Source organism: Delphinapterus leucas, chromosome 8 (assembly GCF_059928025.1).
Source record: "Delphinapterus leucas isolate spDelLeu-1000000601 "Yukka" chromosome 8, BTC_Dleu_Yukka2, whole genome shotgun sequence".
NCBI lineage: Eukaryota > Metazoa > Chordata > Mammalia > Artiodactyla > Monodontidae > Delphinapterus > Delphinapterus leucas.
In genome coordinates, this window is record NC_143136.1 from 15710361 (window position 1) to 15735917 (window position 25557).

At 38.4% G+C, this 25557-nt stretch overlaps 1 protein-coding gene across 8 annotated transcripts in view; it reads left to right on the plus strand.

Annotated features, from left to right (window-relative positions):
- The window catches only part of FARSB (phenylalanyl-tRNA synthetase subunit beta), a 67697-nt gene that overhangs the window by 25426 nt on the left and 16714 nt on the right, over window positions 1-25557 (plus strand). For 5 of the 8 annotated variants that reach the window (XM_089916320.1, XM_022567796.3, XM_089916316.1 and 2 more), the window contains 3 exons: window positions 3595-3687; window positions 7342-7459; window positions 19620-19775. In XM_089916320.1, the coding sequence (XP_089772446.1) occupies window positions 3595-3687; window positions 7342-7459; window positions 19620-19775 (367 nt within the window). Of the gene's footprint in view, window positions 1-515; window positions 3688-7341; window positions 7460-7567; window positions 7711-11988; window positions 13598-19619; window positions 19776-25557 lie in introns of those variants that run through there. The other 3 variants (XR_016394019.1, XM_089916315.1, XM_089916318.1) reach the window with 3 other exon arrangements.

Consider the following 25557-nt stretch of genomic DNA (forward strand, 5'->3'; position numbering starts at 1 on the left):
GTCTTTGAACATGTTCACAGACATTTGCTTTGAGTTGAAAAGCTGACATGAAAGGCCTAAGTCAGGAAATGAGTTTTATTACAAAATCAGACAGAAATCTCCCTCCCCCAGCAGATCGAGCATTTGAAGATATCGAAATGTGTCTGCAATTTGTAGTTTCTTTCTCTCTCTTGCTGAGCTGTGCTATGGTGCCCACAGTGTACTTCTTGACTATTCAAGTCCGTTTCACCTTAACGATGTAAGGCAAAAACCAAAACAACCAGGAAAGCTCCCCCCAGCACAATTCCAGCTCTAAACGTCTCAGTCTTTTAAGGTGTTTACAGAAGGCAGTGCTGGGAATCACGACCAGTACACAGAGGGCTGGTGAGGAGATGTAGCCTCTCTCACGTCACTTTATTGAGCCTTTGTGATTCATAGGATGTTCTTACTGGAAGGGACCTTCCAGATCTAGTTCAACACCTTCCTTTTGCTTTTTTTTCTTTAATCTTTTTTTTTTTTTTTTTTGCGGTACGCAGGCCTCTCACTGTTGTGGCCTCTCCCGTTGCGGAGCACAGGCTCCGGATGTGCAGGCTCAGCAGCCATGGCTCACGGGCCCAGCCGCTCCGCGGCATGTGGGATCTTCCCGGACCGGGGCACGAACCCGTGTCGCCTGCATCGGCAGGCAGACTCTCAACCACTGCGCCACCAGGGAAGCCCTAATCTTTTTTTAAATTAATTTATTTTATTTATTTTTGGCTGCGTTGGGTCTTCTTTTCTGCAAGTGGGCTCTCTAGTTGTGGCGAGCGGGGGCTACTCTTCGTTGCGGTGCGCGGGCTTCTCATTGCAGTGGCTTCTCTTGTTGCGGAGCACGGGCTCTAGGCGTGCAGGCTTCAGCAGTTGTGGTACATGGGCTCAGTAGTGTGGCTCTCAGGCTCTAGAGCGCAGGCTCGGTAGTTGTGGTGCACAGGCTTAGTTGCTCCATAGCATGTGGGATCTTCCTGGACCAGGGCTCAAACCCGTGTCTCCTGCATTGGCAGGCGGATTCTTAACCACTGCATCACCAGGGAAGTCCCGACGTCTTCCTTTTTCTGGTTTAGAAATCTTTTATTCAACAACATTTATGGAACATCTGTTATATGCCAGGCACTGTACCAGTGAGGAAGCCGGAGGCCGAGGGAGGATAAGTACCCAGCAAAGTTTACACAGACAGCAGGAGAACCATGACCAGAATCTGGCCTTTTGACTCCTTGAGGAGTGCTTTTCTGTTATGTCAGACTGAATGCTAGGTTTGAGGACCATGTCATTCATATATGGCCCACATAAGCATATGCAGTCAGGAGCAGCAGTGATTCCACGTGAACTGATGTACAAAAAATAGCACAAGGAAATGTATTCTGTTGTTTTAGAAATGTATTCTATTTTTTATAATTAAGTGGCAAAGGAATTGATTTTGTAACTGTGTAGCCCCATGCATCTAAGGGGGACTGCCTCCTGACAAGTAGCCACTCTGCAGAGAGAGTTTGTCTTCCACAAAGGGCTTTATGTACATGATTCCATCTCTCAGCGCAGCCCTGTGAAGTAGGTGTTTCTGTCTTACACAGCAGTTAATTGAGGTAACTTGTCCCACTTCGCACAGCCAGTTGGCTGTGGACCAGGGATTCCAGCACAGGTCTGTCTGTACCCCAGGCCTGTGACTGAACTGTCCCACCACGAGTGCCAGAAACAGTCTGTTCAGTTGTCCAAGGTCGCTTCAACACTTTATCACAGTGGGTCGGGACAGGGCGGGGGTCAGAATTAGGTGCTAGGGAGTTTCAGATTTGTAGTAACCGTTTTGCTATAGGAATTTCAACATGAAAGGTATTTATAAAGTTACATACTTTCTAAGCAAACCTAAACATCACTGGGCCTTATATCTAGTTTTGCACAAGAGTAGCGGCCCTTCTCTTCCTAAAACCCAGCCCTTGACTTCCCAGGTGTAAGTAATTCACATATCATCATCATGATTTTTGCTATATCTGCATACCAGTTGTCATATTTTCATTTAAATTAGCTCACTTTTAAAACTAAAAACCTACTTCAGCCTTATTTAAGAATAATGTTTGTAAAAATTATGGGCTTCGTTTACTTATTCTATTTTTTCTAACAAGTAAATGTGTTTATTTAAAATAAACACATAAAAACACTTATAAACATTCCATCCTGTATACCAGCTACTGCTGCTTCAGGATACCTGATTTAAATTGCTTCTTACCTCTATCCCTTATGGTCCATCATCATGATAAAGTGCAAGGTCACTCAGATACCTTGCTGTGTAGCCATGTGTCTGTGGGCCCTTTTTCTTTGATACAGGCAGTACTAGTTCTGTTTGAGAATAGATCGCATCATGTAAATTGCATTTCCTAATTGGTCACATTATGTCTAAATCTTGTTATTAAAACCCCTCCATGTTATGGAGGAAAAAATGGTTATCCCAGCATGCGTGCTGCCATTCTCCACTGCTGTAGCTATGGCGGTGCAGGGAGCTCTTTTCTGCTGTGCCTGGATGTGTCTTCAGAATCCTTCCTGAAAGAGCAAGGCAGAAGTCATTAAAACTGGCATTGGCATCCAAACCCATTCTTTTTTTCTAAGTGAAATACAGACCACTAGTCCTGAGGACAGTTTTCTATTTTCCAACCTAATGTTGGAAAATAGAAAAGAGTAACTGAGGGTACATCAGTTTTCATGTTAAGTTTTAAACTCTTTCAAACGTTAACATTAATATATGTGATAATTGTTTATTCTTAATAATGACATTAGTTATCATCATTAATATTTTTTGATCACTTAGTTTGTGCCAGGTATTGTATTTGCTTTATCTCATAGTCATTGAGTTTTATTTTCAGAATTCTGCCTACCATCCTGGTTTTGAGGGTGACAGGCATCTTTCTCTTTTTGGTGGGTGAGTGCCTAGGAGCTTGCTCATTACCCAGAGCTTTATCAAGCACATCTGCGTAGAAGTTAAGTGACGTAGTTGAGGCCATGGGAATTCTGCTCTTAGTCCCACCATTCTATCACAAGTCAGTACAGATTTTGCAGAGGTTACAACAGTAGTCAAAACACAAAGTCATATGAGCACCAAGGAGGGAGAGAGAATTTCTGACTGGAGTCATTAGGGTTATTTTTATGGAAGTGGTGGAAGAGATGTCTTTTAAGTAGAATCTTTCAGGGGATGGGGTGGCAGTAAGTCGGGCAGGGAGGGCATTTCAGGTAAAGGTAAGGAAAAGTATACAGTTCAGGGAATGAGTAGGGGATTGTAGCAGACTCGACTGGTAAGGTCAGTGGGAGGCTAGCTTAGGGGGGCCCAAGTACAGGTTATACCACCAGCTCCATGTGAAAAATGTACTTTAGCTCTGCATCATGGTTAGAACTCATTGTAAGAGAATTATTAATGTTAAATTGCATCTGCTGTGGACCTGAATTTAATTGATATATGTTTATTCTCAGCTTATTCTTAGCTTACTTTATATAATCTACATTGCCATGAGGCCATCAAAAGTTGTTACAGCATTAAATACTTTTTTATATTGGATTTAGTCATTGCTTTTCCATATTGATCTATTTTTATGTATTTCTTAGTGCTCCCAAGAAGATATTGCTGATAAACTGGGTTTGGATATCTCTGCAACAAAGGCAGTCCTCATAAGTAATCCTAAAACAGCTGAATTTCAGGTAAGAGTTTTAAGTAGTTAAGAATTTGGGTAAAAACTGAGAGACAGTACATGAGTTATGAAAAGTCTCTTCAGTTATCTTATCTCAAATGGCAAAATCATAGAGCTTCTTTAGAATTTCTTCTTGTATAGATTTATATTTGGTTCTTACATACATTGCTGACAAAAATTCTTTAAATATTTTATAATCTTTTCTTGATTACCCTTATAGATGGTTCTTACTTGCTTTGTGCTACCTATACCTAGCCCAGCCTTTCTTGTCTGAACTTTCCATTTCACAATTGATTTTTTTTTTTAATACTATTTTCAGGTTTCATCTCTTTTCTATCCATTTGTAATAAGTGAAACTACACCTGTTCCCAGTACCTCCATTAAGTCTTTTACTTTGAAATAAATCGTTATGCCAGTTCCGGACTATGCTGACTGTGCCTTTCATTGTCATTGTCTAGTTTATTGGCAGTTTCATGTGGAGGTTAGGAATATTTAAACGAGAATGATACTCCCTTGATAGTAAACGTTCAGTGATTTACATGATAGATTCGGACCTTAACTATAAAAAGAGAGCATTTCAAAGTTATAATATCTTTGCTTATTAATGACTTTGAATCATCTTATCTCTTTCATACTAGTAAGCTCATTCTGTTTTCCTTGTATATGCATTTCAGTGTTTTTTTAGACAGGCTTTAGAGAAGATCATGTCTTCTAGAATCAAGGGGAATCTTAGAATTGGAAGGAAATGCTTTTCAGAAAGTTAATTATAAAATAATACATGAACTCTGATTTGAGATAGTTTCTTTAGATCTTGGTTTTCACTTTTGTAAAAGTAGTGTCTGGATTACTTCTAAAAATTCTAAAAGTTCTAAAAATGTTAAGATTTAGATTTTTTAAAGTTAGGTTTCATGTATAGAGCTACGTACTAATGTGGCAGATTAGAGCTAGACTAAAGAACTAATTGCTAATAATATGCATCAAGTACATAAATTCTTTCTCCATATTCAGTGTCAGAACTTTGAAGAATCTTTACGCTAGTTTAGAAGGATTGTGATAATTTTTATATTTGGATTTCTGATGCCCACTAGCTTTTCTAAGATGTCTGAGGTGTTCTCTTTAATAAGAGATGTTCAAATTCATTTGGATAGAGAAATTTTTTAGTAAATCTTAATGGATTTTTATTTGAGTTTTTTCCAAGTGTTTCTTTTTCTCCCAGTTTTATTTCTCAAGCTTGATAGGTTTCTTACAATGTGGTAATGTTATGTTCTTTAGGGTTTACATCGTATCTATTTTATATAAGTGGAAGGAAAACAAATCAGTAACACATTAAATGTCACTCTAAATAGCTGTGGCTCAGCACATGTAAGACTCAGTATTTCTGCATTAAATACATAAGAGATGAGAGCCTGTCTTTTAGATTTGACAGGTTCTCTACTTTACTCCTCCTTTATGAACAGATACGTCCTACCATTACCAATGTGGCTAACAGGTTTATATTTATTTATGGTTAAAATAAGTATAAGTTGTTCATGGTCTTGTATCTCAATTTATTGTCTAAGCTTATTCTTTCTTTTGCATAATTCTTAACTTTGGGCTATTTTCTGGTAGTAGTTATACTAGAGAATGGATGAAATAAGAGAAATGTTATTTACTGAAGTATGTAAAATTTTACTATAATTATTGTAAACACAATTACAGAAAATTACCATATACCCCTAAATTAGCAATAGTATTCCTTAATATCCTCAAATATCCAATTATTGTTCAGATTTTCTCAGGTGTCTTTTTTAAAATAGTTTATTTGATTTGGGGTTCAAATGAGGTTCATACATTAAAGTTGATTGATGTGCTTCTTAAGTCTCTTTTAATTCACAGGTTGCTCCTCCAACCATTCATCTCTTTCCCTATCTCCCTCTCTCCCCCTCCCCCTTTCACTTTGTGGAAGAAACTGGGTCACTTATCCTGTAGAGTTCTCATATTTAGGATTTTGCTGACTATATTCCTGTGGTCCCCTATATTTTCAGTAAATTGGAGTTAGATCTAGGAGCTTGATCTGATTCAGGTTTAATTTTTTGTGTTGCTGTGAGTTTTTAAATAAATAAATCTTATCTATAAAACAAAGTGAAAAAAAAAACCTAAAAATGTCATCTACAAAAGTGGCTTGTTTTTATTCTAATAAGTTAAGCTTTCCTTAGACATCGTAGTTTTGTTCTGTGAATGGTTTGGGCACTTTCTCTCTGGTTGGGAAAGTGACCCATATTTCAGAAAGCACTGAGTTGAAGGCTAATAGCAGCTTTCTGGTAGAGTGAATATAGTAGGAAAGGTGTTCTCTTCTTTTTTTTTTCTTAATATTTATTTATTTATTTGGTTGCTCTGGGTCTTAGTTGCAGCAGGTGGGCTCCTTAGTTGTGGCTCCCGGGCTCCTTAGTTGTGGCATGCGAACTCTTAGTTGTGGCATGCATGTGGGATCTAGTTCCCTGACCAGGGATTGAACCCGGTCCCCCTGCATTGGGAGCATGGAGCCTTATCCACTGCGCCACCAGGGAGGTCCCTGTGTTCTCTTCTTTCCTCAACACAATCTAGCAAGTCCTTTTAAGGGCTTAATGTTACGTGTGCAGGATCTAAGAGGGGCTGTTGTTTTAGCCAGGGTGGGCAGGGCAGGCCCATGTAGGACCATGTAGACCTTTGAGCAGAGACCTGAAGGAAGTAAGATAGCTACATACGAATCTAGAGGAAGAATGTATGAGGCAGAGGAAAGAGCACGTGTGGAGGCCTGGGACGGGATCCTGATGGCAGCATGTGGCTGGAGCACACGCAGTATACCGGGGGAGCAGCAGGCGTCGGGGTTGGAGAGGGGGCTAGGGCCAGATTCACATAAAGCCCCATGTAGGGCATGGTTTTATTCAAAATCTGATGGAAGTCCATTGGACGTTTTTGAGCAGGAGAGTTCTGTGATCTGATTTAGGTGTTAAAGGGTCACTCTGTGGGGAGAATAATAGATCATAAGGTGGCACAGTAGAAGCAGAGAAATCATCCTAGGAAACTCATGCAGAGTCTGGGCAAAAGATAATGGTGTTGGAGTTTGACTGCAGATGTAATACCGTCGCTCATAAAACCTTCTGGTAACATGATGTGTTGGAAGCTAACGTATCTCATACAGCTTAGAATGAGAAATTTATTTCACAGACAAAAGGGGAAGTTTTGCCCTTTTTTTTTTAAGAATTGGAATGTGTATTTGTATTTCTTATGAATATTAAGAATGAAATAACTATACATTTTCCTATTTGTTTTGGCTACTAAGCTGAAAACTGTAGTCACAGCCTGCCCATAGCAGCTGTGTGGGTTTTTAGTGCCTACGTATTTGTGTTCTGTTTTTCTGATTGTCCTGGTATTTTAATTGCATTTACATTTTTTCCCTGGTCCTGGTTTTTTAAAATTTGGTTAATTCATGTTAAAACTGTTTAAATATTTGTATTTCTTGTAATTTACTTCAATTACTTTGTGAAATGAAGCAGGATATGAAGTACTGGAATTAAAAATAAAAAATGACTTGGATATTTAGGCATTGCATTTTCCAAAAGTGTCTTCCTGTGAGACCATGGATTAATAACCAAGTATGTCTGGTTCCTATTTGGTCAGTGCAATTTCATGTCTTCTCCTGTAGGTGGCACGCACTACCCTTCTTCCTGGCCTCCTAAAGACCATAGCTGCGAATCGGAAGATGCCCCTTCCTCTGAAACTGTTTGAAATCTCTGACATTGTAATAAAAGATTCTAGCAGAGGTAAGAATGAGTCACCTTTGATTTGTATACTTAAAGCATTTTTTATTATGAAAACTTCAACTGTATATAAAAATAGAGGAAATAATGTAATTACTCCTGTGATTCCAGTACCCACCTTCAAGAGTTATCAACTCACACATGGCCAGACTTCTTTCATCTATACTCCAACCCTCTACCTCGTATTCGTTTAGTATAAATGTTAGACATCACATCATTTTATCAACAAACACTTTAGTTTGTATTTATGAAAGGTAAGGGCTACCACTATTGTTTTTAATAATTCAATGCCATTATTATATCTTATCATCAAATATCCAGCTAGTGTTTGAATTTTCCCAATTATCTCATAAGTTTAATTTTCATGACTGATTTATGTGAATCAATCCAAGCAAGGGCCAGATATTTGATTGCAATATCTCTTACTTTTAATGGAAAGCAAATTTTAATAGAGAATTTAATAATGTTTATGAAGAACCCTATTAAAACCTCAACTTGCAAAGCACTATGGAGTATTTCTGTTTTTCTTATGTCATGTGATTTATATGCATATCATTTTGACGTACTTGATATCTTACTATTCTAGTTTAACAATGATTGTTCATATTACTGTTGTACCAGTGATTGTAAATGTGTTTTACCAGTTTTTGCTTCTTTTGAGGATGGTCTGGACTTGTTAGTACAGCAAGTTGCTTTGTCTAATATTTGGAATGTAGCTGTTATTTAATAAATATATTATGTATTTAGTAAGTCCTTAAACCTGATTGCCAAGAAAGCCTGTCTCGTTCAAACTTCTCCATGTCTTCAACTTATATAAGTCCGACTGACTGTTCGAGCTGCATATGTGGTATCTGTTGGTGAGCAGTGCCCTCAAATGACTAAATTACTGGCAGTATTTCTTTGATTCCTTGGATTTAACAGTTGAAGTCCTAGCAGTATTTATTCAGTCTTACCCCAGACTCTGCAGAATTCAGAATGTGTTCTTTTGAATCAGTTGACAAAAGAGGGGGCCTTTTCCTCAGTTTCTCCTGAAGAGGACAACATGGCGTCATTCTAACTACTAGAAAGTAGCCAAGAACGATTGACTGTAAATCGGCCTGTCTTAGGAAATAGATTCTATAAAGGTACCCTGTGGACTGTCCATTGCAAACCTTTCAGCCTAGGCTGGATTCCATGTGCTCCCAGTATGCAGCCTGTCTTCAGTTAACAGTGTCACCTTGCATTTGTATGGTGCTTTTTGCTTTGCGGAGCACAGGCTCTGGACACGCGGGTTCAGCGGCCACGGCTCACGGGCCTAGCCGCTCCACGGCATGTGGGATCTTCCCGGACCGGGGCACGAACCTGTGTCCCCTGCATCGGCAGGCGGACTCCCAACCACTGCGCCACCAGGGAAGCCCCGCCCCCCCCAAATTTTTTAAGGTACTTTTTCTTTTTTGATTGTTAAAACATTTCTTTGAGGCAAATGGGACAAAATATTGTCCCCATTTAATATACTGGAAAATTAATACAGAAAAGTGATAATTTGCGCAAGGCTCCATAAAATAAGGGACTTAGAGTAGGGCCAGAATTTTGGTCTCAGTGCTTATATCCTTAGAGAATAAAAGTTCTATGTATAATTTTCCTTGTGTGATAAATCTGCTGTAATAGAAATCAGAAGACATTTTCACTGCCAGCTGCAAATAGTTTTGAGGGTTCTTATACCTCAAATCATCCATTGGTATAGATAACTGAGAATTTGTTGTAATTCCAATGTCAGTTTTTTCTATTAACTTTGACTTGTTACCTTTCATCCTAGTTCTTTGAGTTTTATGTCGTTTTGATCCTTGGTGATCCTTTCATATTTCTAAATATAGGATTAGGTTAATTACTCGAGATTTCCTCAGAAGTTCTGTAATACTGTTTCAGTAACAGGACTCTTCCCTAATTGCAAAGGCTCCCTGCAGGGCTGGGCATGCTCACAAGCAGGCAGCTCAGCGTGGACGGTGAGGGTGAGGCTGAGCTGCGGTCCCCACAGTTGCCACAGGGAAGGTTTCGCTGTAGGCATGGAACACCACTTTACTGTATTGCAGTCCTGGGTAGAGGTGCCTTTGCTGGTTTTCTTTTCCTCTGTGTTTCTTGGGAAGGCCCGTGCTTGGAGGCTGAAAGAGAGCTGTTCTTAAATACAAGTGCTATAGGCCATCATTTAACAAATCACCCTGGTGATAGTTCCAGAAACCCCATCCATATACTTTTTAATTCAAAGATTTGTCTTTCTGCTACACTTTGTTTCATCAGGAAGAGTAGTTCTTATCTCTGTAGCAAACCTCTTTTATACCTGATTTTAGTTGTGATTATTCTGCTCTGTTTTCCACATCAGTCCATTTTTAACTGATATCACTTTTGCCTGTTGTCTTACACCATCATGGTTTATTGTTTTTCTTTAAAATTTTCTGTCATATCAATGAGATTTGAGGAATAAGAGGAGGTAGATGTACTCAGTAAGTCTACCATCTTGAAAACATAGGCTTGCTTTAGTTTATGTGGAGTGTGTTTCCTGTTTAGGTAGGCCTGGATTTTATTTCATAACAGAAGCTTTTCTGATGGATTATTATAAATATGGACCTGTGGTCTCCCTGCCTGTCATCTGGTGTACAGAGAGGACTCTGCAGGAGAGGCAGCCCAGCACCGCGGTTCCATGAGAGACTGCAGTCAGAGCGCCTGCATTTGAGTCATGGTTCTGCCATTTACCAGCTGCTTAACTTTGGACAATTAATTTAATTTCTTGGTGCCTCAGTTTCCTCATCTGTACAGTGGGAATAATGATAGCACTTATTTCAGTAGACTTATAAAAATTAAATGTATTTTGAAAAGTTCCAGCCACGTAATAAGCACCGTTTGGTGTTTGCTCTATTAGCAGATCCCTAAGGCATATTAGCAATCCCTAAGGCCCAAAACCTAGCTTCTTGGTCTCTGGAAATTTTCTTTGAGAATGAATTGAAAAACCTTTGCTGGCCATTAAAGGGTTAATATCACCTTGCTAAGGCACTTGGGGCTCCTTTTTATCCTAACTTTGAACTTAATTGGTTTTTCTTCTGTTGTGCACTATTTTTTTTTTTTTTTTTAGGAAAAGAAAACCAAAATGTACTAATGTGGGAATTTACTTAAGAAAGTGGGAATGTTGGGGTTTTTTTTTTTTTTAATTTTTATTTATTTATTTATTTTTAATTTTGGCTGTGTTGGGTCTTCATTGCTGTGCGTGGGCTTTCTCTGGTTGTGGCGAGTGGGGCTACTCTTTGTTGTGGTGCGCGGTCTTCTCATTGCGGTAGCTTCTCTTGTTGCGGAGCATGGGCTCTAGGCGCACGGGCTTCAGTAGTTGCGGCACGCGGGCTCAGTAGTTGTGGTGCACGGGCTTAGTTGCTCTGTGGCATGTGGCATCTTCCCGGACCAGGGCTCGAACCCGTGTCCCCTGCATTGGCAGGCGTATTCTTAACCACTGCGCCACCAGGGAAGTCCAGGAATGTTTTTTGAGCAATTCATCACCCACTTCTTTTCAGTGAATTGAGCATATATGTTTTTACCGTCTCTCGAACCAGGAACCATTTCTCTGTTGGATTTACAGTAGCCATTTCCTCCTAAATAATGAAACAATTTTGAAGGAAAAAAGAAAAAATCTAGACCATCAAAAGTGAAATGACAGAGCAGTTTTCTAGGGACTATGAAAATGTCCCAAATTTTCACTAGTGAGGGTGGTACTCAAACTGCTGGTTTAAAAGGGGTGGAGATGTATGGCAAGACAGTCTCATTTGTTGTACTGGGAGGAAGTATCTTTTAGTTCCTTTTCTTTGCCAGGGGCTGCTTGGAACATGAGAGAAACGGTTGCCAAGGGAGTGTACAAGGTCCCCTGATAGCACAGAGAGGGGAGTGACAGCTGCCACTAACTTGTTTCGTAACATTAAGGAAAACCCAACACTCTCAGCCTCATGGTTTTTGTGTAGGCAAGTGTATCTTCCAAAATGGAAATGGAAGAGGAATCTGTATTGGATTTCAATATGCCTTCCACAAATTCTGTCTGACTTGCGTTTCTGTAAGAGTAGATGGAAGTCTCCTAGTCCGTGTTTTTGTGCTTGACCTTATCGGACAGTTTCTTATGCTAACGTGGACTTTCTGACTGGCCATCCATGTCATGAGGCTGTCAGGCTGCCCGGTGAGGGACTCAGGCACCCTCCTCAAGTGTGAGGATTTCCACTCTGAGCCAGACACAGTCCTGTTCTAAGAGGCTGAGCCAGTCACTGCATTTATTGAATTGTAAGATCTGAAGTTGCTGCAACATTTAAAAAAATTAGTCATGACTCGAGGGACAAAGCTGATTTATCCCTTTTGTTGGGCAGAGTGGCGGTATCTTTGGAACGAGAAGTTGAATGCAGACTCTGCTGTGGGGTAGATTTTCAGCTTTATTATACCAGGGAAGTCCAGTAGAGGCTGTACTGAAGCTATCAGATCGGGCTGCTGTGTGAGTAACTGGTTGGTTTCAGTTGTTATGTTTGTCTTTTCAGTGTCGAGGAGAAAGTATCAACAAAATAGTAAAAAATTACTTCAGAGGAGCAGTTGTGAATTTCTAATCTTCATGCCCAGAAATGCAACTATATTTTGCGAAGTCCAGCATTCTGGCTTTTTATTAAACGCAGATTGAATTCTGCCATCACAGTTTATTCCACAGTGGTCACTGAAGCTGCCAGGATGCCTAAAAGCTCACAAAAATGGCAGGAGAAAGTGCATCATGGGGTTGAATCTAAGTTTAAAAGGAATGATAGCCTAAGAAGGAAGACTTACTTTGGCTTCATAAGGCAAGTATATAGGGTGTTTTAAATTTAGCATGATACAGTCATCCAGTTGTCAGTTTGACATTTATTGGTGGAGAACCCCGATAATCATACTGCCCTTTAGTTTTAACTACTGCATTTTAATAATTTTAAAACTGCTGGGTTTTAATAATTATTGTATTGCTCAGGTTGTTCCTGCGTCTCCAGAGCGTTGCTGCAGCCCTGGAACAAGCCACCTTTCCTCTGTCCCCCAAATTGCTGCTTAAATAGTTGCTAAAATTTCTCATTCTCCCTGAAACTTTTCTAAATCTGAAAGATCTACTTCTTACCTTGCCTAGTTTGGATATGGAAATCTAGAATTCTTTTTAAACTTTTACATTTAAAGTTATTTTTTTTTAACTTAAGTATATTTAAGATTCTTGTTCTTTTCTCCTCCTGGCACCACCATGGCCGCATAGAACAGAGCTAATTCATTGTTCTTTTATGATTTGGTTTGTTCCTTCTGTTTGCTGTCGGTTTGTACCTTTCATGTATCTGTCTTATTTTGTAACCTGCTGAACTCTAGGGGCCCAGTCTTTGTAGTTTTTTGTATAATTCTTTGCTTGATAAAAAGCTCAATGAAAGCATTTTCATTATGAGCTTGTAAAATACTTCAGCTCTGAGAAATTGTCCATTAATTCTGCAGCCACTGAATAATGGAAGATTATCTCACATCCACATGTGGAATGTGGCTTTCTGAAGAGAGCTTATGTCATCAGTCTAGATTAGTTTAATTTTACCACTTCATGTTTTTGGCATGTAGAATTTCCAATTAATAATCCAAAAAATATGGGTGTAAGGAACATTGACATTAACAGTATTTGAAGGAGCATCATTCGCATATGTGATGGCATCTTAACTGTGTGAATACCCTCATTTTTAATATAGAAAGTTATTTTAGTACGTTTGGTTCACATAGTTAAGATCTGCTAACATGAGTATAATGTGCTCTGTCATGCATTGAATATTGTACTTTTTTAATAGATAAAAATCCATTCCAGGTTCATGTTAATGAAATAAAAGCCAACCCACAAGGATGTAACCTTTTCCTTCATGCATTGAGAAGGTCATAGATTTTTCCTCACATTTGTTTCTTGGCTTTCAGCATTATTTAAAAGAAGAAAAGTCTTTACCTCAGTGCCATAATATAGAAGTGTTTTAAGGAAAATTGTTCTTAGGTTTTATTATGTTTGTTTTTAAAATTGAAAATGTATTTGTAATATCTTTAAGAACTTTCACAAATATGTATTAAGAGTAATTCTGTTGTTTTCACATTAAAAAAAAAAATACACATATCCAACTTCTCCCAAATCCTACTCTTAGAATTAGTTGCCAGACATTCTATGCATATGCAACCATATGTTTTACATTTCTCTATATAGCCACAGATACAGGTAAATTCTTTCTGGTGTTTACACAAATAGGATTATGCTTTTTCTGTCTTCTGTACTTTTTTCCGATGAACACATTCTGTCCACCTCATTCTTTTTAATGGCTGCACAGTATCTCATTATATGGATATACTGTAATTTATTGACTCAAACTATTATGATGACTGTTTAGATTGTTACCAGGTTTTTGCTAAAATATGTCTGTTGTAATGAATATCCTTGTACCCTTATACAAATATGTGTTTTTAGAAATTGAATTGGTCAGTCCATAGATATGCATATTATATGTTTGCTACCTTGTCAAATTTTCTTCTAAAAAGGATTTTTTACAAATTTGCAGTCCTACCAAGAGTGTGTAAAGGTTCCTGTTCTCCCATATTAGATCTAATTTTTTAAAGTCTATGTCTTGACAGGATTCTTATAGCTTTTGTGAATTTCTTCTGAAGATAAGTAAAATTTGTAATATAAGCTATACTAGTCTCATGGGTACCAATATTAAATAAATTTTTTAGATGGAATAGACTAAAAATCAAAGTGATTTGTTTCATTTTCTGAGCTTGGCCAGGCTATTATTCTCAAGCTCAGTATCAGCCACCAGTTGCCCTGGGAGCTCTGTTGGTTTCCCAGTAGGCTTTCTCCTAGCATCTTTTTTTTTCTTTTTTAAAATTTATTTATTTTATTTTACTTTTGGCTGCGTTGAGTCTTTTTTGTCGCATGCAGGCTTTTCTCTAGTTGTGGTGCGCGGGGGCTACTCTTTGTTGCAGTGTGCGGGCTTCTCATTGCAGTGGCTTCTCTTGTTGTGGAGCACAGGCTCTAGGCACGTGGGCTTCAGTAGTTGCAGCATACAGGCTCAGTAGTTATGGCTTACGGGCTCTAGAGCGCAGGCTGAGTAGTTGTGGTGCGCGGGCTTAGTTGCTCCGCGGCATGTGGGATCTTCCTGGACCAGGGCTTGAACCTGTGTCTCCTGCACTGGCAGGTGGATTCTTAACCACTGTGCCACCAGGGAAGCCCTCTCCTAGCATCTTCATTTGGGCTTCTTGGTGAATGTGAGAATAGAGATGGAAAGCTTCTCTTGAAGACTCTTATCCTTTTGCATTCTGTGCCACTTAACGATAACATTGCCTAACACCCCTAATTTGCTTTTAATCATTGGTACTTTGGTGAGAGAGAATCTACACTAAGCAGAAGGCTGTTCGAAAAATTTGAGTTGTATGTGATAGTCATTTACTAAGGGACATCACATATCACTTTTCTTCCTTTTTTCTTCTTTTATAAAATCACTTGGCATGTTCTTTCAGCTTCCAGAATCGTAGCCAGCCACCCCTTCTCTGGGTGGTTTACATCAGCCTCTCCAGGCAGTACTTTGAAGTCTGTGAAAGACACTGGTAATTTAGGCTGACATACTTGGCAGGCCTCTTTAAAAAGCAGAATTGTTTGATGGCATGACACAAGAGGTCTGTTAACTGAGTTATAAAGAACTGAGGCATTTCCAACAAACCCTAGTTTTGACATGAAATTTAAATAGTTCTTATTTTGAGGCATGTAGTCAGTGAACTTCCTGTGATGTAATATGGTCTCTCAGTGCAAAATACTAGGAAGTGGGAATTTTATTATGCCTAGCAGTTTCTCCAAGGAGAAATTCTGGGTGGAACTGAGTATATGGTTATTTTCTCTTTTAATTCAATCCAGCTAATTCAGAGGGAATGTCTTAGCAAGATGTGAGGAAGCAAGTCTAGAGGGAATGGTAGCACTTGGGAGAGATGTGAAAAACCAGCCAATCAGTGGTGGGAGCTGGGAGGGGCACCTAAATAATGTATTTAATCTAATTCTTATGGTGGGTTTAGTATAAAGCCCTAAAAGTCAGTGGCCTTTCCTTAAAATACTGCAAAATTGAGTTTAAAAATATATAGCTCATTATTGTATATGCGTGTGCTGTAAACATCCTGAAACCTTTCTTGAATGGAGTATAATTTTTTTAAGTCTTGTATTTTTTATTGTAACTTCATTATTCTGATCATCAAAATCACTTAATTTTTTTTTTTTAATTCTAAGTCTTTAAACCAGATGTTGCTCCTCTTATCAGAAAGGCAGGTTTTACATAATTTGGAGATCAGGACAGAAGTATTCCAAGGCAAAGGTTACCAAAATAGAGCTTCCAGTTTGTGTTGCTAAGCTCTCTGAATGATGGCATTACTGTTGGACTCTTCTCTCACAGCAAAAATGGGACTACAAAGTGGTTTCAATACGTGTCTGTGTGTTAAAGTGGAAGCATGTGACACCAACAAATGGGTACCACATGGCAGAGGTACCCAGGAGCAAGTCCGTAATATGAAAGGGATAAATTAGTTTTGTTTCATTTCATTTTTTTCCCTTCAAGGGAAGGGGGCTGGGGAGAGGGGTTGAGCAGGGAGGGAGGGGGAGAGGGGGGAGAGGAGGAGAGTGTGTGTGTGTGTGTGTGTGTGTGTGTGTGTGTGTGTGTGTGTGTGTGTTCCTACAGAGCAATCAGGCCCCTCATTTTAGTTAATGCATGTGGTTGATTTAGTGATGTTTGATGCCTGCCTGGTTTTAATATTAATCTTTATTCCGACACCTCCGATCATAGCTTTTAGGTACCAGATTACTTTACTCTTGCACGTGGAAATGATGGAGAGTGACAGTGGCACGGTACTCACTTTCTGACACCAGCTGGCTCTTGTGCTGACTTAGAATGTGGCCACTGTCTTGTCCTGGCCTTGTTTAATGATTTTTTTGTGTATGCTTAGCTTCCTTTCCAGGCTTTATTCATTTATTCAGAAAATAATTGTTGAGGGTTTAGTCTGTGCAGGCTGTATGCTGGCTTTGACCTCTAGTGGAGTGCTTTGAACATAGTGGGTGCTAAGAAATGTTACATGGCAAGAACAGTTATTTCTCTATGTATGTTCAGTCCAAAGTTTAACTCAGAATGTACTTCCCATGAGTTACAGTACTGTTGATGGCTAGAAACTTTAGTTAACTGACTTCTAAAAATAATTTATTTCAGTTGCTTGACTACAATTCTTAAATATGAAAACTTTTGAAAATGAAAACATCTGTGTATCATATCAAAAACATTTCAAGAATGCACATCTTTGACTATACTAAGAATATATTCATACATAAGCTTGCCCTTATATTGTTTATTTTCATCTAAATCCTTTAGAGATTTAGAGATCTCATCTAAATCCTTTAGAGAGTTAGAGATTTCTACTGTATAGTAGAGAGGGCATGGATTTTAGAGTTAGACAGTCCTGGTCAAATCCTGGTTTTGTAACTTACTAGCTGTGTAATTAATCACAGTTCTCTCCAGGCAGTTAGCTTGACTTTGGGCAAAACCTTTCTGAACTTTTGTTTCCCCGTCTTATTTTCCCTATCCACTTTATAGATACAATAAAACCTAGCTTACATGAGTATCTTGAGAATTAAGATGACAGATAGGTTGATAGAAAGATACTAAGTTCTGGATACTAAGTTTCCCTTTCCTTTTACCCCATTTATTGGCTAACTTTTATATTACTAGCAGTAAAGTACAGTGTTTTAAAATACTCATTTGTTTATTTGGAAGGCAAAAGGCATTCTATATTTTGTGCAAATTATAGTATGGGAATAAGTCTATGGAAGAACTTTTGCTCAATACATGCTAATATGAAGCAGCTTTTTATTTTCAGTTTGTTCTCCCAGATAGACATTAGTTTGTTCTTTCTCTTTTCCTGATTTGAAAGGCAAAACGAAGCCAACATTCATTCAATGTTTGTGTAGAGCAGTGGTCTTCTCCAGAATTTATTAAAGGGCCACAAGTGTATCTACCTGTTAAAAAGTTAAATGATCTCCACTGAATTTGAGTCTGTCTTTATATGCTATGCATATCTTTCTTTAAAAATGAGTTTTGCTAAAAATAGAACTACTGTAAGACCCAGCAGTCCCACTACTGGGCATATACCCTGAGAGTCACGTACCACAATGTTCATTGCAGCACTGTTTACAATAGCCAGGACATGGAAGCAACCTAAGTGTCCATCAACAGATGAATGGTTAAAGAAGATGTGGTACATATATACAATGGAATATTACTCAGCCATAAAAAGAACGAAATTGAGTTATTTGTAGTGAGGTGGATGGACTTAGAGTCTGTCATACAGAGTGAAGTAAGTCAGAAAGAAAAAAACAAATACTGTATGCTGACACATATGTATGGAATCTCAAAAAAAAAAAAATGGTTCTGACTAACCTACGGGCAGGACAGGAATAAAGATGCAGATGTAGAGAATGGACTTGAGCACCCAGGGAGGGGGAAGGGTAAGCTGGGACGAAGTGAGAGAGTGGCATGGACACATATGCACTCCCAAATGTAAAATAGATAGCTAGTGGGAAGCAGCCGCATAGCACAGGGAGATCAGCTCGGTGCTTTGTGACCACCTAGAGGGGTGGGATAGGGAGGGTGGTGGGAGGGAGACACAAGAGGGAGGGGATATGGGGATATATGTATATGTATAGCTGATTCACTTTGTTATACAGCAGGAACTAACAACATTGTAAAGCAATTATACTCCAATAAGGATGTTTAAAAAAAAATGAGTTTTAAATTTTTGTAACCATCACTGCGGATACAGAACAGTTCTGTTACCCCCAAAACCCACATGTCCCACGTTGTCACATTTTTTCCCCCACATCTAACCCCAGACGACCGCTATCTTGTTCTCTGTTGGTATACTTTTGCTTTTTCCAGAATGTCATATAAATGGACTTATATTGTCCACTTATATTGCCTTTTAAGACTGGCTTCTTTCATCCAGCTTCATGTCCTTGAGAGTCCTCTGAGTTATCAAGTCTCCCTTATTGCTGGGTAGTATTCCATTGTATGGGTGAACCAGTTTATCTAGTCACCTATTAGAGTTCACTTGGATTATTGCAATTATTTTAAAAAAATATTACATTGTGTAAGTTTGTCCTGATTTTCAAAGTAGAAAAAATATACTAATCAAGGAAAAATGGGAAAAAAAATATTCCTGCCCAAACAGAACCTCTATTAACATTCAGGTATATTTCTTTACATTCTTTTTCCTGTGCATGGAGCTTTTTGTCTTGTGGTTATATTTACATAGCTGTGATTCTTCATAAATTGCTTTTTTTTTCCTGTTTTAATTGTGATGTGTATATATGACATAAACAGTTTAAAAAGATTATAAAGCAAACACTAGTGTAACCATCCAAGTTAAGACCCTTCCCCATCAAAACTACCTTCCCTTTACGTAGAGCAATCACTATCCTAACTTTTGTGACAGTCATTCACTTCTTTGCTTCATAGTTGTCCAACCTGTGTATATTCTTTAGATGATATAGTTTAGTTTTGACTCGTTTTGAACTTTGTGGCCTCCTTTTTTGTTATATTTACTATCGTAAGCTAGCTCTATTATGATGAATCTTCATAAAGATGCCTTTTAGCTGCCTAATATTCGGCTGAGTGAGTGTGCTGTACTTTACGTAGCCATTTCCCAATTTGGGTTGTTTCTAATTTTCACTGTTGGAAATAACGCTTTGTGTAGAAGTAATACCTTTCTACATGAATCCATTCTTGTATTTAGAATTATTTCTTTTGGATAGTATTGTAAATAAAAGAGTATGAAATTTTAAGGTTCTGAAAAACGTTGCTAAATTCTTTACCAATTCGTACCACAATGAAGCCTTACTGTTCCTGGGCCAGCATTGAGGGTTTTCCACATCTCCCCCAAGTAAAAACACCTCAGGGAATTTAATGGTTGAAAAACCATCTTATCTTGTCTTTCTGAGTTTGATTGGTTCTATGTTTCCTAATTGGTTTCCTTTTTTGTTGATTTTGCTTGAGTTTATGTTTTGGGGTAAATCAGCTTCTTAAGTGATGGTCAGTGTAGCCTTGTGACCAATTCTTTTATTTTTTTTCAGATGTAGGTGCAAGAAACTACAGGCATCTCTGTGCTGTTTATTACAACAAGAATCCTGGGTTTGAGATAATCCATGGGCTTCTGGACAGAATCATGCAGCTACTTGATGTGCCTCCTGGCGAAAAGAAGGGAGGATATGTGATCAAAGCATCAGAAGGTGAGACAGATCAGCTGAGTCAAGAGTCAATGATCCCATAATGAAGAGGCGAAGCCCTATTTGTGATAAAGTGTTTTTGGTTTTGATTTAGGGGGGAGGTGGGAGATAGAGCTTCATATCAATTAATTGTCAGTATTTTCTAGAAATATCCTTTTTCCCTCCAGTATTTTGAGAAGATGCTTTTCAGAGCTCTTGTAGTGCCACACATTATACTTTTGTTCCAGCTGAGTGCTGGTAACCCCTAGTTACTGGCACCATCAAGTCATGGTCAACCCACAATCCAAACTGGAAGCTGAGAGAACCAGAACTCATGACTTGTGCTCAGAGCCTCCTGCCTGAAGCCTTTAAGGCAAAAGAGGAAAAAAGAGAGACATTGGAAGTTAGGCTAACTAAATTGTATATATACTCCTAAAATGCTAGTTTCTTGTTGTCTGAGGAATCCTGAAATTTTTGCTTTTCATATCCCTATAGCTTGAATCAGTATTAGATAAGAGAGCCACAGACAACTTGAAAGAAACATTTTACCACTTTATTTCCACTGTTTACCTGACAATTTTATAACTTTATCTGGCATCTTAAATTTCTATTGGAACGTTCACTTTTTTCAAAGTGTTATTTAGCAGTACTTATACTGGTGTGAGGTTTGGGGGGACATATTTTTGTTTTCCCCTAGTTGTATTTTTCTTAGTCCTCAGAGATGGTTTTTTATTATTGTTTCAATTTTTTTTTTTAATTTGGAAAGTTCTTTGAAAATGCAGTAACCCTAAATATATGGCCTTTTTAGGTTGAAGATTTGTGGAGTTATCTTTTTTTTTATAAAATTGAAAGATTAAAATATTGCAGGGAGTTATCATTTTCTACCACATCTCTCATTAGTAATCATTCAGTGAAGATACGTGTGATGCTTATAGAATTTTAGAGTGTTGGGACTGGGTCTTAGAGTTCATCAAGTCCACTTCCCTGATTTGACAAGTGAAGAAGCCAAGGATAGGCAAGCCAAGTGAGTTGGGCTGGGTCACACATGGGGACCCCAGGGCGCCTGCCTCCCACTGTTCTTTCCACAAGACCAAGTTGCCTGTCTTTATAGTGGCTTTACATTACTCATTCACCAGTTGACTATTCTAGAATTTCTGCTTTAAGATCTGGTCATCCAAGTTAATGGCAGCCTGAAAGCTGATGTGACACATTTTTTTTAACCTTCTATACAGAGTCTTTTCTCAGAAATTTTACTTCATATAGAGATTAGCTGAATAAAAATCTGTTTCCTGAAACAGATTATGTCATATATATGAGATATAATTTTTTTTCTTACTTGAAAGGTTGCAGAGAGCTGAAATGGTAAATTGGAGCATAATTTGTTGTGGATATGATACTTTTATATGTAACTTTTATATTAATGATGTTTCTAGAAGCCATAAACCAGTGTCTTAATATAATGACTCTCCTGCCTCAGTAAGTTCCTTAGACATATTTCTCAGAAGCCTCTAAGTTCCCCTGTCATGAGACAGGCTTCAAGAAGACAGAGTAAGTAGGACACAGATCCTGCTGTCAAGGAACCTACAGGGGGAATGACCACTGCATACCAGCTTTCACAATAAGCTGCTACGGCGAGTGCCTTGAAGTTTCCAAAGAGGGAGATGGTGTGGTTTCTTAAGAGCATATGGGAAAGCGTTAGTGAGTTTCTGGAAAGTGACATAGGCCTTCGAAGGAATAGGTGGGAGACAGGGGAAGCAAGGCAGACCACCAGAGCAAAGGCAAAAAATGATGGGAAACATAGCCTAGTGCAGTTTGGTTTGACTACAGGGTGAGGAAGAAGCTTGGGACTACATTTAGAGTCCTGAGTGCTAGAATAAGGAGTTGTAGCTAATTAGCTGGAAAATATTGAAGCTGCTGCTGCTTTTTTTTTTCCCTTAAGTGAGTGATGTGATTAGATCTGTACTTTGAAGGAATTAATCTGGCAGCATTATGTAGGTTGGGCGGCATGGAGAGTAGAGGGGAAGAGAATGGTTGAAAGGTGTTATAGTGAGAATAAGGGCTTGACTTTGAATGTTGGCCAAGGCTATACCGAGGCGAAGACTGATTTAAGAAACTTTATGAAGGTAGAAGCTACAGCATTCAGCATTTGGAAGAGTTCCACTTGGAACCTTTTGTGCCACTCGGAACCTTTTATGATACAGCTCATATGTGTTGATCTTTTTTTTAAGTTCTGTTTTCATCATTCTAAACCTATGATATTATAATTTTAATCCTTTTATATTTTAGCACCAAAACAATATAATACTTAGTACTTAATTTCCCTAATATGTAAATGTCTTATCATTTTGGCTTGGAGTGTGTGTGTGGGTGTGTGTGTCTGTGTGTGTGTGGGTGTGTGTGTCTGTGTGTGGGTGTGTGTGTGTTTTCAAATTAGAAAATACATTCATAAACTGTAACCACTTACGATGTGGTTGTAGGTCTTCATGTTCAGTTTTTTAGGCCAAATTGTTACTGGTGTTTGATTTTGTTTGAGGACAGGGGCCATCTTGTGTTTACTTTTGAATTTACTTTGGCTCTCATAATAGAATATTGTAATGTTATATTTTAATTACCTGTTTTGATTACATAATGACAAATATGATTACCTTTTTTTAAATGGTTAAAGAAACCAAGACCTAAAGAAGTGGCTTGTCAAAATAAGTCAGCAGTAAAGTTGGTATAAGTTCTTCATCTAAAATTTAATAGATATATAATATGTGTGTATATATATATATATATATATATATATCTCCTAAGTAAATCCCTACACAGGAATTTGGTTGCTGGGGCGTGTTTAGCTACATCGTTTCCTCAGATTTATTGTTATTTTGCATGTTTTATTTGTTATTTTGCATAAAGCTTTTTCTGCTTCAAGAAAAGGTCTTCAGAGTATCAAAAAAGTCAAGAAGAAACAGATTAAGAGCTACCATTTCCTGCCATTCTTAATTACTGAGTTGTCTTCTATTACTCTGGCATATGGTTTACCTTTTAATAGTTAAAAGTCCGTGGTGGCTTTGCCATTATAATTGAGCTAAGTCTGTTCACCAGAGAGTCTTGCTAATGTCAGTTCATTGGCAGATATACCTAATCTCTCTCTGTCCTTTCTAATGAACACCACTGACTTCCTTTTGTGCCGCTTTGTTTGGTGGTAGAGAGTGGAACAGAACTTGATTCCCTTTTGAGAAACTTGGCCCTGTCCACTGTGAGAGAAACCTGGAAACTCATCTCATTGATCATCACATTGATCTCAGGGAGTTCTGTTGACATTGGCACGTAACCTGGCTTCTCATGCAGACAGCAGCCCTCTGCAGCCTGTGGATCTCTGAGAAGCACTCCCAAGTCCTGTGACTGCAGCCACAATTAGAAGCCATGGTCACTGAGTCTCACACCCTTGCAATTAAGAACACAAGGTGAGCTAGAATGCCAAACAGCTAATAGAATAAGGGCAGTCGTTGAGTAGAAAAAAGAAAGAAGAACCTTTAACTTTTTAACAGACTGTAGAGCGTTTTGAGCACTTGGAACAACTCATCATGTTTTAGTGGCATTTGATCGGATCATTACAGCATATGTATGCGCTTTTTTTCAGACTTCTTTCCCTTTGTTTTTGTGGTTTGTTGCAAACTAAATTATGTATGTTAAAATGCATTTATCCTTTTCAAAACCACTTCTGGGCAAGGAAAATTTGCAACATTTTTGTGTTTAGAACAGTTATGTGGTTCCTGGGCAAATCAGTGGCGAAAATAATTTCTTAGGGAAGGTAGTAGGCTTTGTGTGCGATTGGCTGCACTGACTTGAGTGTGTATTTTTTCCCCTTGAATTTGTTACTATTTCAGTTTTGTTTATTCACAAATCTATGGAAAATGTCAGTTTAACCTGAGACAAGATTCCTGATGGAAAAACAGAAGTTTTAGTACTTTTAGTTTTGACAATTCTAATTTTCATGCTGCTCAGAATTCATTTTGTGAAATGAAAAATAACCTTGTAAGTAATAGGCACATTTAATCCTGCACCATATGTACCCACAGAGGTTACTTAGATACCTTCTGTTACAGCATCACCTAATGATCATTGACTTGACCTGTAGGTCATGACCTTTTTCCTCTTTCAGGACACCTGTGAAAGATTTCAGATGCTAAAAAGTATGGGTGAAATTGTGATGTCTCCCCAGCCTTCACACTGGTGTTTAGTGTAACATGAGCTTGGAAATATATGAGAAGAATATGTATTGAACAGCTTGCTGGAGTAAAGGAGCCATTTATGGTCTGATTTACACAAAAAGTCTAGGCTGGAAAAAAGGGGGATCTGTATAGTGTCTCCACATTTTTAGTTACCATCAGTAAAGACATGACTCTGTTAAGGCACCACATTGAAAAGAAAAAAAGTTTGGAAGTTAATAAGCTTCTGACCTTATTACTCTGTAAAAAATGTCCTTAATCCTCTGATTCTCTGGGTTTTTTCAGTGTTTGAGGCAAGCTTTCAAATACTACAATTTTTGTTACCTTCTTTGAAGGCTTTATTAAGAGCAATATTAAACACATGTGCAGTGATCACCACACGTCAAAACAGCGGGATGACATGGGGCCACAGTGCCCATTAAAGCCTCAGCAGCTATCATGATTCGCGTAGCCCTGTGTTGTTCTCGAGTGTGTTTTATTTCCTTGCCTCACTCTCTCTTATATGTATGAGGCAAAGTGCTCTCCACTCTTGCTCACCACCTCGTGCTTTTGATGTGCCTTGGTACCCACTTGACGTTTCAGTACTCAGTGTTGGAGTGTGTGTTCCACAGCACGTCCCACTTGAATGACTTAGCTCACTTTCCCATCTGATAGGTCTTGTAACACAGTATTTCTCAACTTCTTTTTTTTTTTTTTTTTTTTTTTTTTTGTGGTACGTGGGCCTCTCACTGTTGTGGCCTCTTCCGTTGCGGAGCACAGGCCCTGGACGCGCAGGCTCAGCGGCCATGGCTCACGGGCCCAGCCGCTCTGCGGCATGTGGGATCTTCCCGGACCGGGGCATGAACCCGCGTCCCCTGCATCGGCAGGCGGACTCTCAAACACTGCGCCAACAGGGAAGCCCCTCAACTTCTTTTTATTATCTCTCCCTTAAGGAACGTTTTAGACTTTTTTCCTAATTGCCCCTCCATAAAATGTTAATACCACTGGTATACTGCATATTTATTATGTACTATATGTATAGCTTTGCTTTATACATAAAAAGTATAAACCTTATTTTTAAAATTCAATTCAGGGTTAAGAATAAGTAAACATTTTTAAGTTAAGAGTTAAATTAGGGAGTTCTGGTGGCCTAGTGGTTAGGATTCCAGACTTTCACTGCTGTGGCCCAAGTTCAGTCCCTGGTCGAGGAACTGAGATACTACAAGCCTAGTGGTGCAGACAGAAAAAAAAAAGAGAGAGTTAAATCAAAAAACTACTAACATTTAACTTTGTATCTACTGCATAGCTTTTAATGTTACATACTTATATAAATTGTAGTGCATCATTATATATGCCAATTGGCAATTTAAATATATAACTGTAACCAAAAATTTTTAAAAACCATTCAAAACCCACTTTTCCAGCAAAAGTAAAACAATTGAAAAATTAATTTCTTAAAAAGTCATTTTTAGTGAATTTAACTTTTCCTTGATAAGAGAAGATAACTTTTAATTAGCTGGTAGTCAGATATTGCTGATGATTTTTCTTTCCAGCACTTGATGTAGTTAATGATGTGTTGAATAATAACTTTTTAAATTAGAAACTTTCTGTTT